The sequence below is a fragment of the Apium graveolens genome, chromosome 2 (assembly GCF_009905375.1).
Source record: "Apium graveolens cultivar Ventura chromosome 2, ASM990537v1, whole genome shotgun sequence".
In the NCBI taxonomy this organism is placed as follows: Eukaryota; Viridiplantae; Streptophyta; class Magnoliopsida; order Apiales; family Apiaceae; genus Apium; species Apium graveolens.
Genome location: NC_133648.1, coordinates 7,856,342 through 7,871,499, shown reverse-complemented (window position 1 = coordinate 7,871,499; position 15,158 = coordinate 7,856,342). Strand labels below are relative to the sequence as shown.

Genomic DNA, 15,158 nt, shown 5'->3' with positions numbered 1-15,158 from the left:
TACCCAGGTTTTAGTTAGCAGGATGGATCTGTAGCTAGAAGCTACCCTAGCTGTGTGTTAATTAATAACTTCCTGTTATTTGGATGAATTTTTTTGGAGGCATAGTACAAAAAAAATGAAGCAGAATTGATCAGCGGTGGATGCAACTGAGCATGATGATGATTAAGTGATTGAAAGCGTGCATTGTCAAGTGGCGCCTTCAGTTTTAATTAATGTGCTCGAGCCTTGAAGGGTGAAGCTTGTAAATATGCCAGGTGTTTTGGTAGCAATAGTTCGATAGGAGATTTTCATTAATATTGTCAAACTTGTTGCATTATCTTTTCGAAAGTTCATAAACTACAACAATTTCATGAATAATTATTTTTTTACCGAGAAATTATTAACTCTATCAAAAATTGTAATGTTCTTACACTCAACAGTTTCAAGCAGAGAAATTTACATTTTCTGTATCTCACATTCTTACTATATTACTAGTGTTAATACTTTTTGATAAAGTAAAATTATTATCTTCCAATACAAAACACGGAAGTATAAAGATTGTAATATATTTTAAATAATTAAAAAAAAATCAAACTGCATATCCCCTCCACTCTCGATTATTTTATAATTAAATACACGCACACGTCGGAAGTTGAATTCTGAACATCTCTTCGGAAAATCAAGAACTCACTTGTCTCGAATTTTGTCTCTTGTATTACTGTCCAACAAGACTGTAAGTAACCAAAAATTTGAAATCTAAATTCAAGTAATAAAACAAAAAATCATGCACTAATTAGTTACGTAAAATACGAGTCTGGGTGCAGTGGTTGAACTCGACTCTAATAATTTACGGCCTACTTGGTTACCGTTAATTTGATCTTGGCAAAAAAAATAGAAAAGCTCAAATACAATGCAGGGTGATAGTCAGTTAAAGTGAGTGAGCAGATTCAGAGAGAGCATATATGTCTGTAAACCTGCGTATATACGTATATGCAAACATATATACTGCTGGATGTTATTGTAGTTTGGAATATTAGCTACAGAGGAAAGAGAAATAAAGTGAAAAAGAAGAAGAAAAGGTGAGAGATGGAAGAAGAAGAACAACAAGAGTCGTCACCTACAGCCACAGCCTTTAAAATCTCGTCACAGTATTCGATGTGCCTCTTCCTTATATTTTATTATTATTATAAAAACAGCAGTGTTAGTAGCAGTGACTCTGGTACAAAAATTAAAATATTTGGAGAGTGGATTCGAAAATTGAAGAGAAAGAAGGTACGGTTCCGTTAGAATACAAGAGCAAACTTACAAAACTTAAAGATGACAACCGTTTGACGCGATGTGCAAACCTAAATTATATTCACCTTCTGCTGCTTCTGCCCCCTCTATATCTTCGCCTTTTTATCTTAATTATTCTTTTCCGGTCATTTCCGTCGTCTGGGTTTCGGGTACTATGCAGTGATAAATCATTAAGAAATAACTTTGCTCATTCTGCCTGTAATGCCCTTACTTACATGATTCTCCCTGCTTTGAGTTATATTTAAGGTTCATAAGAATCAAATACACAGTTGATCATGATTCAGTGCGACAAATAACAAATTTTAAGGGTTGCTCCTGAATTTAAAAAAGAAAGAAAATCAACTATTGTGTTCTGGCGCTTTAAAAAGAAATGAAAGTAAGTGATGATAAATATAAATTCAACATATTTTCACTTCAAATTTTTTACTACAAAAATGAGATAAAAGTATTTTATCTGTTGATCACTTATTTCCTTGTTTTTTAAAAACTCGGAAATAAGGTTTTAATTAATATATTGTAAATCCAAAATATGTTATCACTTTTCAATTTTGGATAATTTTAATTTTTGACTTTAACTGAATGATCAAATTAATTTAATTGATGAACAGTTTGAATCAAATTTGTAAATTGTAATGAGTGATGTATTTCGGTTGTTTGGACAAAGTTAATCGCAATCTTATATGTGCTAATTATAATTACTGACTTAAACGGTAATAATTTTGATCCATTCTGATGTTTAAAAGTTTAACTTTTTATCACTGTACAAATAGTGGTGAAATTTTTTAATGTCTCCGTGTTCATATTTGTGAATATTTAGACTAAATGTGCATGGAAGACAGAAAACAAACAAACGACTTTATACATACAAAAAAATGCTGTTGAGTGTCCTTTTTAAATCTACGTATAAATGAAAAAACAGAAGCGTTGAAGATATATCAGAGGGGCAAAACGATAAGTCCAGTACAGGAGGATTGATAAAAGTAGATGCGTTATAAAATACGAATGAAAAATTGATCCTTTTGATAAACAAAAAGATAAAGAAGAAGAAATAGGCAAACAAGAGTTTTCTCAAAAAGAGACAAAAAGGCAAGAAAGGGTTGCAGTGTCAATTTCACTCCCAAGTTTAAACCACCACTCTCGTGCTCTTCTGCGTGTCCGGAGCCAAAACGAGATAGCAAAAAAAATTAAATTAATTTGTCACGGGTTTGTCTTGAAAGGCCCTTATTTCACAGTCCTAGACAGACAGACACATATTCTCCTCTCTCTACATATTATTAACCTCTCCCCAGATTCCCTAGTTTTTGTAACTTCTACACTCTCCTATTTGTAGGTTTATTAGTTTCTCTCCAAGTTTAGTTTCTCTCCAAGTTAAAACCTCAATATCTTCTGATCTTGGTGTTTTTTGAGTACAATGGCACTAATGCTAGATGAGTGTGAGAGCATTTTGCTATCTTTAGACTCTCACAAATCTGTTCCGGCTCCTTTTCTTACTAAAACTTATCAGCTCGTTGATGACCCGAACACTGACCATATCGTCTCTTGGGGTGAAGATGATACTACTTTCGTTGTTTGGCGTCCTCCGGAGTTCGCTCGTGATCTTCTTCCGAATTATTTCAAGCACAACAACTTCTCTAGCTTTGTCCGTCAGCTCAACACCTACGTAAGTTAGATTTAATCTTCCTTAAATTTATTTACAAACCGACGTTAAAACAGCTTTTAACATCGGGTGCATTATGTGCTGAAGTCCAATGTCTAGGCAGTGATGTCGCATCTACTAATTTTAGTAGCTAGAACTGGGAGCGAAACTTGTTTTGATTAAGAACAATGAGACTTCAAATAAAAATTTCACTAATTTTTCGGTTCAGGACTTCACAAATTATTTTTTCACTTATTATTTATTATATTGATGCAGGGTTTTAGAAAGATTGTACCAGACAGATGGGAGTTTGCGAATGAGTTCTTTAAGAAAGGAGAGAAGCATTTACTCTGCGAGATCCACCGGAGAAAAACATCGCAGCCACAACAAATGTCACTAAACCACCACCACCAGTCTCAGATGAGTATTCACCACCCTGGTTTCTTCCAATACCCGAACCGTCTCAGCATTTCACCCACTGACTCCGACGACCAAGCTAACAACTGGTCATGCGAGTCTCCTCAGCCTCTCTCTTCCCCAAATGGAGCCACTGCACCCAACATTTACAATACCTCCGTTATCGCTTTATCAGAAGACAACGAGAGACTTCGAAGGAACAATAACATGTTAATGTCTGAACTAGCTCATATGCGAAAGTTGTACAATGACATTATTTACTTTGTTCAAAACCATGTTAAGCCTGTGGCACCTAGTAATTCTTACCCACCTTCACTCATTTTACCTCCACAAGTCGTAGCGCCGAATAGTAATGGATCGGTGGTGCAACAAAAGAGTATGAACAATCAGCAGTTTAATCTCGGGTACCATCATCAACAATACAATCATCAGACTAATAACATTACTAAGCAAGGTAGTAATGAAGGAGCAAAGCTCTTCGGTGTTCCACTTCAGTGCTCGAAGAAAAGATCGTTACACCCGGAGTTTATGGGGAGTATGGGTATGAGTACAAACAAACCGAGATTGGTGTTGGAGAAAGATGATTTAGGGCTGAATCTTATGCCTCCTTCACCTTGTTAATCAGCTAGCTAAGCTTGCTTAATTTTTTTTTTGTTTCTTAATTACACCGGTTTTAGGAATCGAGCTGATGAGCTTTTAATTTAGTTGTCACTTGTTGAATAATTAATTCTCGATATTTTTCTTGTGTTTCTGAGTATGCGTATCTTTGATGGGATGTTGATGTGTGTTTCTGCATTGTAAGTCATCTAGTGATGTAAATATTGAAGTTTTGAGGTTTAAGGATAGATTATGCCTTCACCTAGCTAATATTTTTTTTTATTATGAACTAATTTTTAATTCAAATAGTACTGGATGAGCAAGAGTTCAAATTAATTTCTTGCCTTACCTGGTCATTTTTTTCTTCTTATTTTGTTTAATTCTGGAAATGGTCCCCAGTGAGGTTTCGGTTGCATTCATTAATGAAGAGATCCAAATATTGTCCTTTTTCAGTTTCACAGTGGATGAAACTCACAAGGGTTTTGTTTCATCACACACCTGCTTGTTCCATGCCAATTTTTCTCTGGGTCCTTTTAAGGCAATGCATTAATGACTCTGTATGCATAATTATCTGTATGCATAATTATATGCACATTTTGAATATACTCCCTATATATGCCAAGAAATATAGTAGTACTCCAGTTAGTACTTGTTCGTCTTTTTATTTTAGACCAATACTGTAATTAATTTGCTACTAGAGTACTTGTACTACTCATGAGTGAATATGTGTGTGTGTGAAGGAGAGAGAGAGAGAGAGATCAGAGAGAGAGGGAGAGAGAGAGAAAGGAGAGGGGGGAGAGAGAAAGATCAGAGAGAGAGAGGGAGAGAGGGGGGGAGAGAGAGAGAGAGAGCAGCTGACATCCACTGATACATTTCTTTTCAGAGATGTATAGTATAAATAAGAAGCTCATAATTGTGGTAATAATAAGCATTATTTTCAACAAGGAAAAGGAAGGGGTATCATCATAGGTTGTGATTAAGGTTAGAATCTCAATTTTATCGTGAAAATGAACAAATAGTACTATTGAGTGGTCACCCAAAGTCAAGAAAGAAACACACACAGATAGAAAAACAAAAAGAAAGGTAAAATAATACTCCATGAAAAAGAAGGTTAGATACATAGCTAGGTGAGTTATTCAATAGAAAGCCAAATGAGTACATGCATATATAATTGTACATGTAATAATAGAAGACTGAGTAAATTTATGTGGGTTCGGTTTTACAGAAACGTTTCTATCAAAGCTTACCTTCTATACACTTCTTGCTTCTCAGAGAACCTTTGCCCTTTCCTACTTTAAGTATCTGGTATCTCTATCTCTCTTTAAACCCCCCTCCCTCCTTTCTCATCTCCCTCAAAACAGTGACATTTCTTACTGTGATAAGAACAGTTCATTTGGCTGGTCAAATATCTATATCTTCTTTTTCTAATCAATAACACCGCACACGCCGTAGATCGAACTCCTGACTTACCCTAAGTGATACAAGAGTTTAACCCCTACACCCACACCTTGTTCCTTCTATATCTTTTTATTGCTACATCTATTTTTGTACATTCATAATATTACCTTACAATTATGGTTTTGACCATACATTTGTGGATGAAGTAGCTTACAGTTATGGTTTTGACCATACATTTGTGGAAGAAGCATGTGCAATGCAGTAGAAGGAGAAGAAAATGCTAAAACATACTAATGGTATTTAATTATGCATGCCTTTAGGCTTTAATGGAGTGAGAATGTCTCTGTGTACTCAAGTTTTGAAATACTCATATTTATTTAGTTTATGTATTCCGAGTTTACTTTATTGACATTTATCTAAATTGGAGAAGTACACTTTATTGACAATGTTTAACTTTATCATAAATTAGTGTGCATCTGGAATCTGGTATGATGGTAAAAACTAAAAAGAAATCATAACCAATTTCCGGTAAAAGTTATCGGAAGTAGCCTCTACTTTAATAGAAGCTGCGGAGCTTTTCACATATTTCAATTTTCCAGGTTTCGAGTAATCTTCTTTTTTACACTTTGTATTTATTTACAATTTACATTTTGAACTTTGACCAGTAAATATTGGAATTTTACTTCTATTGGGATGATCGATAGATTGGTTTAAATGAAAATCTAAATTTTATTGTAGTATGAATATAATAGGTTGGGGTACTTCTCATTTTATTTGACCACCAATACAAAAATAGTACTACATTAGTATATTAGTATTATGAAATTGATTTCAATTAAACTATAATATTTAACTATTTTTCGTTTTACACACTATACAACCCCAAACAAAAGATTAGCATTCTTGGTCTCAAGTCTCAATCTATATTAATCTACTACATCGTAATTTCTTTTCATCAAATAACTAATTTGTGAAGTTTGCTAAGTATCTCAAGGGTTATACATGTTGTAAGATATACGTTTCAAAAGAATAAAAAACAGAGTTGTTCTGTTTTAATAATAACAAAAAAAAGAAAAAAACCAAACGGAAGCTCAGCGGCTAATCCCCGGGCCTTATATGTCTGTATGTATAGCTCTATATTAAAATTTGGCCCAATAAGAAGACAATCTTTATCCGCAATAGATTAATCCAGTTTATGAGCTTTAGCGCCTCAGCCCAAAACGACAACAGACTGCAGTTAGGGCCTAGGTTTGCACGAGGTGTCGGTTGGTTCGGTTGATGGGTAAAAACCAACTAAAATCGTAACTTTGCGATTTTTCAATATCTTCGTCGGCAACCAAAACGTTGATATATAAAAACTAACCAATTCCACCTATGTAATTACGGTTGGTTGCGGTTCAACTGCTCAAATAGTTAAAAACAACTAACTTCAATGCATATGAAAAATTATAAGGTTTTACAAAAGAAATTCAATAATTCTAAAAAATTAATAAGCTTAAGTTATAAATAAATTCAATAATCTAGTGACATATTACAAAAGAAAAAATAATCCTAATCCTGAAATATAAAAGTTAATGTAGATCTTTCTTGATTTTATTTATATTGGGCCAGGTCCAAATTTCAATACTTGAGTAATTTTATTTATATTCATACTAGCTTAAAACTCGTGTGATACACAGATCTTTTTTTAATATTACATAATTTTTTAAAAATTTAATTTTAATTTAAATCTTAAATTTGCTCTTTTAAATATTTTAAATGATATGATTCATGATAAAAATATTAATATCTGTATATGGTCATGATTTTTTTGATAAAAGATATTAGAAAAAGACAATGATAATAATTGAACGATATAGTTTTATTGATATTTATACGTGTTTTTATAAAAAAAAATATTTTAATTAAAGGTTAAGTTTTAGTTTCGATTAATAATATATGAATTATATTTAATCCGATATTAAATTCAATTTATGTTTAATTATTAACTTTCATTTTATCCTGAATCAATAGTTTATATTATTGTGTTTTAACCCGGGTCTAATTACACCGACAAAATCCAACCAATTATTTTTAGTTTTATTTTAATTTTTTAAGCCCAGTTCAATATGATAATTTTGTTTTAACCTGGACAAATAGTATATATGATTTTTGTTGTGCAAGACATGCCGGTACTATAACAAGACTAAGTCAAATTGATAACCTTAAGTAAGTTGTATGATAATCTAAGTTTGCATTTTGTATTGTATCAGTTAAGTCTGTAAAAATCTAATTAGATTAGACTAGAGTATTTTTCTGTAAACAGTTTCAAGCCTAAGAATAAACTCTGGAAGAAGATCATGCCTCAGAGAAAGTGTGAAGAAGCTTGAAGTTGAATAAATCTGTTTTGGGAAAAACATTCCAAGTCAAGAAATCTACAAGTCACAGATTATGTGTTATAGAGAAGTCATTCGAGAACTCCAGAATGACTTATCGAGAAGTCAAGAAAAGCTACTAGAGAACTCAGAGATATCGACAAGCCAAATTGAAGACATGAAGATTGAAGATATTGACAAGTCATTTTTTCACTAGAGAACTCTGAGATATCGACAAGTCAAATTATCGCTAGAGATCTCTGAGATATCGACAAGTCAAAATATCACTAGAGATCTCTGAGATATCGATAAGTCAATTTGTCACTAGAGAACTCAGAGATATCGATAAGCCAAAGTGAAGACATGAAGATGAGAGATCTCGACAAGCTAAATTCTCTTATAGAGAACTCAGAGACTTCGATAAGTCAAACAACTATAGAGTAATTAGAGATCTCGATAAGTCATTATACTTATCGAGATGTCGAGTTCTCTATATGTCTAACTGGAGATCTCGATGTAAAGCTCAAAGTAGAATGCAGATCAGTTTAATATCCAAGATTATTAATAAAAAAACAAATCAATCACTGATTTAAAAAGTCTACAAAATCAGCTTGAAGGGTACACGATCAAAGGCTAAGATTAACTGACAAAGTAAAGTCACAGACATGCACGAGTTGAAAAGATACACTAAGCCAGAAATAGAATGATTTAGTTATCCAAAAGTAGGGTTTAGTACATGCTATTGCATGCTGTGTAAAACCAGTGTTTACTGTTCTATAAAGTAAACACTGGATGCTTTGTTTTATAAGTAACAAACAGATCTGAAAATCTTGTAACTCTCAAGAGAGACGCTGAGTTCTTAACATACTAAGAACCCATAAATTTGTAGCAAACACTAGCTTGATTTTAATATAAAATTAAGTGAGTTTTGAAAGATAATTGTGTTCATGTGTATGTTTTAATTATCCTGTCAAAACACATTATCTCTACAATATAGATTACTTTGTTCACCATTCTTAAAAGTTCAAAAAACCATTAAAATTATTTAAAACATATCCAGCCCCCCCTTCTGTGTTGTATTCATTACCCAACAAGTGGTATCAGATTAAAATTTGAAAGCAAACAGATTAAAGATCTTGGAAGAATGAATACACAGAAGCTAAGCAGTATGAAGATCCCCACCTTTGACAGATCTAACTATACATTATGGAAGAAAAAAATGCTGCTGTTTATCAGAATGGCCAATTGTTAGGGCAAAAACACGCGCTAAAATTACACGTAAGTATACGCGTTCGCAAGTAGTATAAGATATAAATCAGATTCGTACCCACAGAGACTCTTTTTAGTTAACTTAAGATTATGCACCTATACAAGAATGGTATGGCTATCGCTCAATGCTAAGACAATAAAAAGTTGAGATGTTTATAATTAAGATTAAACTAACATGCAATTAACTAAGAATAAAAGTGATTGAATTAACTATATGAGACAAACATGGGATTCTAACTTTATTGAATACTTCATTCAAAGTCATTGTTCTTAACCTTAGCATGCAATGGTGATGACAACTAATCAGATAACACGGAACTAGTAAACGCCAACTTTCGTTGCATGAATACCCTACTACTAAACATCCACAAAAGAGATAGAAGCTAAGTAGACACCAATTATGCTTAGACCCTATATGTCTATAGAATTTGAAAACATAACGGTTTAATGCGCAAGTTATCTATCGTGATTACATAGGGCAAGTAAGATGGTTAAAATTACCTACGAATCATGCATAACAATTCTACATGAACCTATGCTAGCATGGCATGTTCTAAACCTCTATATTCACTTTCGCTTCAATAGAGATTAACACGCTATCTTATATGTTAGCTACGCACAACCAATATTAGGATATCAATCAATCACCACACACCAAGATATTGAAACAAATTAACTATAGAAATCCATAAGTTAATCCGTTATAACCCCACGATAACGATTAGTTCATAACCGAACACATCGTCACCATGGGTTCCAATGAAAGCATGGTATAAAAACTAGATCTTTATAAACTAAATAATAATCAAAAGTACGTTAACAAGAGTTGTAAGGTTCAAACGAATAAGAAACAAGCATCCAACGTTACAACTTAAGCAAAGAATCACAAGTAAAAATAAGATCTTCTTCTCCTTCGTTGTATTGTGCTATTAGGTCTTCTTACTGCTCTCTCCTTCTCGTTGTTATCAAAAACATCTTCAAAAGGCTTTATATATAAGCCCAATACGATCTGGAGTCTGAAAAATCATTATTATATTACAATCAGGATTCTGCATTCCCGACCCAGCGCGGCCGCCCCGCATACCAGCGTGGGCACGCTCGCTTTCTGACAAATGGGGGCGGCCGCTCCCAAGACTAGCGCGGCCGCCCCGACCTTCTGGGAATTTTGATTTTCTTGTTTCCTTGACTTCAATTGCTGGTTTCTTTCGTGCTAACTCCCGAGGCTCCATCCTAACACCCTTTTAGCATAGAAATAATGAAAAATCTATTCCTTCTTCCAAATATACCCTGAAATGCAAAACATTACAAAAATATATCTAAAACACAAGTAACTTGAGTACAAATCACCAATTTGAGCCTTTATGAAGTGTTCTAAGTGGATATAAATTCCACTTATCAGCAATCCACTATACATTCAGATCCTCAAAAATGGACCTTTCACTCTCATGGTAAGAGTTGAGGAATCTACAGATGGGAACATGGTTATTCCGGCACATTATGCTCCTAAAGATCCTTCAGAGTATAATGAAACTGAAAAAGAAAAAGTTTCTCTGGATAGTGGCTTGCAGCTGATCTTAATAGAGTCACTTGACAATGTAATGTACAACAACTTTATCAACTGTGACACAACCAAACAGATTTGAGAGAAAATAGAGATCTTATGTGAAGGAATAGAGGAAGTTATATCAAATCAAAGGAGGATTCTGGTTTCTCAGTATGAGGGGTTTATGGCTAAACCAAAAGAAGGAATCACTGAAGTTTTTGAAAGGTTCAATAAATTGATAAATAACTTGCAGCTACATGATAAATATTATGAAGCTGAGGAGGTTAACTTAAAGTTCTTGCTAGCTCATCTTGACCATCTTGAACAGAAAATTTCAGCCATTAGAGAAGGAAGATATTTAAGCAGAATAACTTTGGAAGTTCTATATGGAATCTTGAAAACTTAAGAACTTGAAATGATGCAAAGGAAGTCATTAAAAGCACACCATGGTCACGTCGTTGATGGTTCAAGTGCTTTAATTGTTAATGACAGAGAAGAAAGTGAAGATGAGCAAGATGATCAAGTTCCAGTTATTCAAGCTAGAACAAAAGAACAAAGGACCTCAAAAGCAAGTTGTGTTGGAACTGGAGGAAGATGAATATTATACCTTGGATGAACTAGATGAAATGGATTCCATGGCTTACATGGCTAGAAAATTTTCAAATATTAGAGTCAAGAAGCCAAGGTTTTTCAAAGACAAGGGATAATCTTCCAACAGTAATAATTGGAAACCAAAAGCTCAGTACAATTTAGTTAGCAAAGGTGGCTACAAAATAGGATCCGTGGACATATCAAAGCTAAGGTGCTTCAACTGCGATGAGTTGGGTCACTTTGCTACTGAATGCAGAAAGCCTAAAAAGGTGAAGAAAGACAAGGCTTATCTTGAGCTGGAAGCAAAGTATGAAGCTCTCTTGAAGAAGCAGTCTGAAAAAGCTTATATTGCAGATGGAAAGAGTTGGGATGATACTGATGTTGATGATGAGGATGAAGAGGTTGTAAACTATGCACTTATGGCTTTTGAGCATGTAGAAACATCCACTTTAAAACCAAAGGTACCAACTCTAACCACTATTGATTTAAATGCTAGTCAATATAAGGAGACTGTGGAAAAGATGAGTGTGGAGATGTTTCATATACACACTAGCCTAATAGCAGCTACTGAAGAAGTCAGCAGACTAACAAAGGCTAATGAGAAGCTTGAGAGTGAAAAGAAAAATATGGGTCTACTGCTTGTGGAGCTTGAGTCGGTCAAGCAAGAAAATGAGTACTTGAAAAACAAGCTGAAGTGTGCCAATGAGATTGAAGTTGTGTTAAGAGAGAAAATTGAAAAGAATGAAGTTAAACTGAAATCTTTCAGGAATGTATCTGAGGTTGTTGGACAATACCATGAGAAGAACAGGCCATGTGCTAACATAGCTATTGGTCTTGATTATGATGTTTTGAAAAACAAGAAGAAAGATATAGGTGGTAAAGGAAAATCAACAGAAAATAAAGATATTCCAGCTATGCTGAAAAAGGTTGGTTCACCTATGTTCAAAGCATGTAAAGTAGACTTGAGTGATGAAGAGTTGATCATAAAGCAATAAATTTCTAATGAAGACAATTAGAAGAAAAATGCAGAAATAACTCCATCTTCCAAAACTGAAAAGAAGCCCATGGCCAACCAAGATTCCAAAACACCTGTCAAGGAAATGAAAACTGAAGATGCAAGAAAAAAGAAGAAGAATAGAAATGGAAAGATCGGGATTAACAAAATCAACAATTTTGCTTATGTTGCTGATGCTCCAAGAAAACAATATCAGAAATGTGGCTCTGTGCATCATCTAACTCATCTTTGTAAAAAGGGTGTTAGCAAGCCAGTAGAATGAGCATGCAAGTATAATGAAGCAGATGCAATAGAGCCCTACTCATTCTGTGACAAGTTTGATTGCATCCCTTGCAACTTGAAAGTGATGAAAAGTTGCCACAAGCTGAGAGTAGACCTCAAAGAAGTAAAAATTGGGTCTATATCAAAAAGGGAAAATGCACAACAGTCAATGAATTCTATTTTATCTGAAACAACTCATTCTGATTCTGCTCACTCTGTTAACAAGAAGAAAGTATCCAACACTGCTTGGGTTGCTAAACACACTTAAACTCATTGTATGCGGGGTAAAAAGAGGAAATTCATATGGATCATAGACAGTGGATGCTCAAGATATATGACAGGTGATATGGTCCTGCTATCACAGTCTGAGGAGAAAGCTGGCCCATTAGTGACTTTTGGAGACAACAACAAAGGCTTCACAATGTGATATGGCAAATTGATTTCTGGAAATGTTGTCATTGATGATGTAGCACTGGTAGCTGGTCTTGAAGTGAATCTTCTCAGTGTTATCCAATTTGCAGACAAAGGTTTTAAAGTTTTATTCAACAAAGAAGAATGCACTTTTATCAGCAAGAAAACTGGTGAAGTTGCTCTGAAAGGAGAAAGGAAAGGAAGCTTATTTGTTGCAGACTTGGACTCAACAAATAAGGATGGAATGTGTTGCTTCTACACCAAGGCACCTGTAGAACAAAGCAAGCTATGTCATAAAAAGTTGTCTCACTTGAATTTCAAGGCAATTAATACTCTGGTCAAAAAGGAGTTAGAGAGAGACATGCCTAATCTGGAGTTTGCTCAAGATGAAGTCTGTGATGCTTGTCAAAAAGGGAAAATGAAAAGATCAAGTCACAAGAGTAAAACTGTGAATTCTATAAGTGCACCTTTGCAACTTATTCACATGGACTTATTTGGACTAGTTAATGTCCAATCAATTTTAAGAAAAAGATATGCACTTGTGATGGTCGATGACTACTCAAGATATACATGGGTAGAATTTATGTTCTCTAAAGATGAAACTCCACACATCATAATTGAACACATCAAGAAGATTGAGAAGCGGGATGAAGATCAGAATTATGTGAAAAGGTTGAGGAGTGATAATGGAACATAATTCAGGAATGCAACCTTAACTAAAGAGTAAAACTGTGAATTCTATAAGTGCACCTTTGCAACTTATTCACATGGACTTATTTGGATCAGTTAATGTCCAATCAATTTTAAGAAAAAGATATGCACTTGTGATGGTCGATGACTACTCAAGATATACATGGGTAGAATTTATGTTCTCTAAAGATGAAACTCCACACATCATAATTGAACACATCAAGAAGATTGAGAAGCGGGATGAAGATCAGAACTGTGTGAAAAGGTTGAGGAGTGATAATGGAACAGAATTCAGGAATGCAACCTTAACTAAATTCTGCAAAGACAAGGGCATTGTTCAAGAGTTCTCAGCTGCTAGAACACCTCAGCAAAATGGGGTAGTTGAGAGAAATAATAGAATACTAGTAGAGGCTGCCAAAACAATGCTGCAAGATGCAAAATTACCAACTAGTTTTGGGAAGAAGCTGTGAACACTGCATGCTATACTCAAAACAGATATCTCATTAACAAGAATATTGGCAAGTCACCTTACTCAATCTTGTCTAAAAGAAAGCCTACTGTGAAGCATCTTCATGTGTTTGGAAGCAAGTGCTATGTGTTGAAGGACAACTCTGAATATGTGGGAAAATTTGACTCTAAAGTTTTTGAGGAAATTTTTCTGGGATATTCATTGGAAAGAACTGCATATAAAGTCCATGTGATTGAACATAAGAAAATTATGGAGAGCACATATGTTACTTTTGATGATGACAAGTGTCCAGGCTTGGAATGTCTTGATGAAGATGAAGCTGAAACCCTTAAGTTTGAAAATCTCAACATTGATAGTGATTCTGATGATGAAGCTGAAATCAACACAAATTACAAGATTGAAGAAGAGTCTACTGAACAAGTGAATCATGAGAATAGAAGCTCATCTCAAACACCTGAATTTGATAGTACAAACTCAGGGGGAGAAAGAGGAGAAAATTCTGGAAGTCATGCCAGTGATGAAGAAGAAGCAGAAAACACAAGTCAACAAACTCACACAAGAAAGTGGGATAGAAGTCACACTAGAGAAGCAATATTGGTGATCCAACTGTTGGAGTGGGGACTAGAAGAGCAACTGCAAATGAATGCCTTCATGCATGTTTTCTGTCACAAGTTGAGCCAAAGAAAATTGAAGAAGCCCTTCTTGATCCTGATTGGATATCTGCAATGCAAGAAGAGCTAAATCAGTTTGAAAGAAACAAAATTTGGAAATTGGTTATTGCACCAAAGAACAGAAGTATAATTGGAACAAAATGGGTGTTTAGGAACAAGATGGATGAAAATGGAATTGTTACCAGAAACAAAGCAAGGCTGGTTGCAAAAGGCTACTCACATGAGGAAGGAATTGATTATGATGAAACTTTTGCTCCAGTTGCAAGACTTGAAGCGATAAGGATTTTCCTGGCATTTGCTGCACATTCAAATTTTAAGGTATATCAAATGGATGTGAATAGTGCATTCCTTAATGGTAAGTTGGAAGAGGAGGTTTATGTGCAACAACCACCTGGCTTTGAAATTTCCAAATTTTGTATACAAGCTACTCAAGGCTCTCTATGGACTTAAACAAGCACCTAGAGCTTGGTATGACACACTGTCAGAATTTTTGATTAAGCATGGATTCACTAGAGGTATCATTGACAAAACTCTCTTCTACAAGAAGCATGATGATGATAT

At 34.4% G+C, this 15,158-nt stretch overlaps 1 protein-coding gene across 1 annotated transcript; it reads left to right on the top strand.

Annotated features, from left to right (window-relative positions):
• The first annotated feature begins 2,442 nt into the window (after positions 1 to 2,442).
• LOC141706846 (heat stress transcription factor B-4) lies at positions 2,443 to 4,173 on the top strand. Its single transcript, XM_074509709.1, has 2 exons — positions 2,443 to 2,935; positions 3,188 to 4,173. Exons 1-2 carry the CDS (start codon positions 2,687 to 2,689, stop codon positions 3,947 to 3,949), a joined length of 1,011 nt encoding a protein of 336 aa, XP_074365810.1. The 5' UTR covers positions 2,443 to 2,686; the 3' UTR covers positions 3,950 to 4,173.
• The last annotated feature ends 10,985 nt before the right edge of the window (positions 4,174 to 15,158 follow it).

Excerpts from the sequence above, each read along its gene's own strand:
- LOC141706846 (XM_074509709.1), top strand. The coding sequence starts at position 2,687 with ATGGCACTAATGCTAGATGAGTGTGAGAGCATTTTGCTATCTTTAGAC. Across the intron at positions 2,936-3,187 it reads TCCGTCAGCTCAACACCTAC|GGTTTTAGAAAGATTGTACC; the intron begins GTAAGTTAGATT and ends ATATTGATGCAG.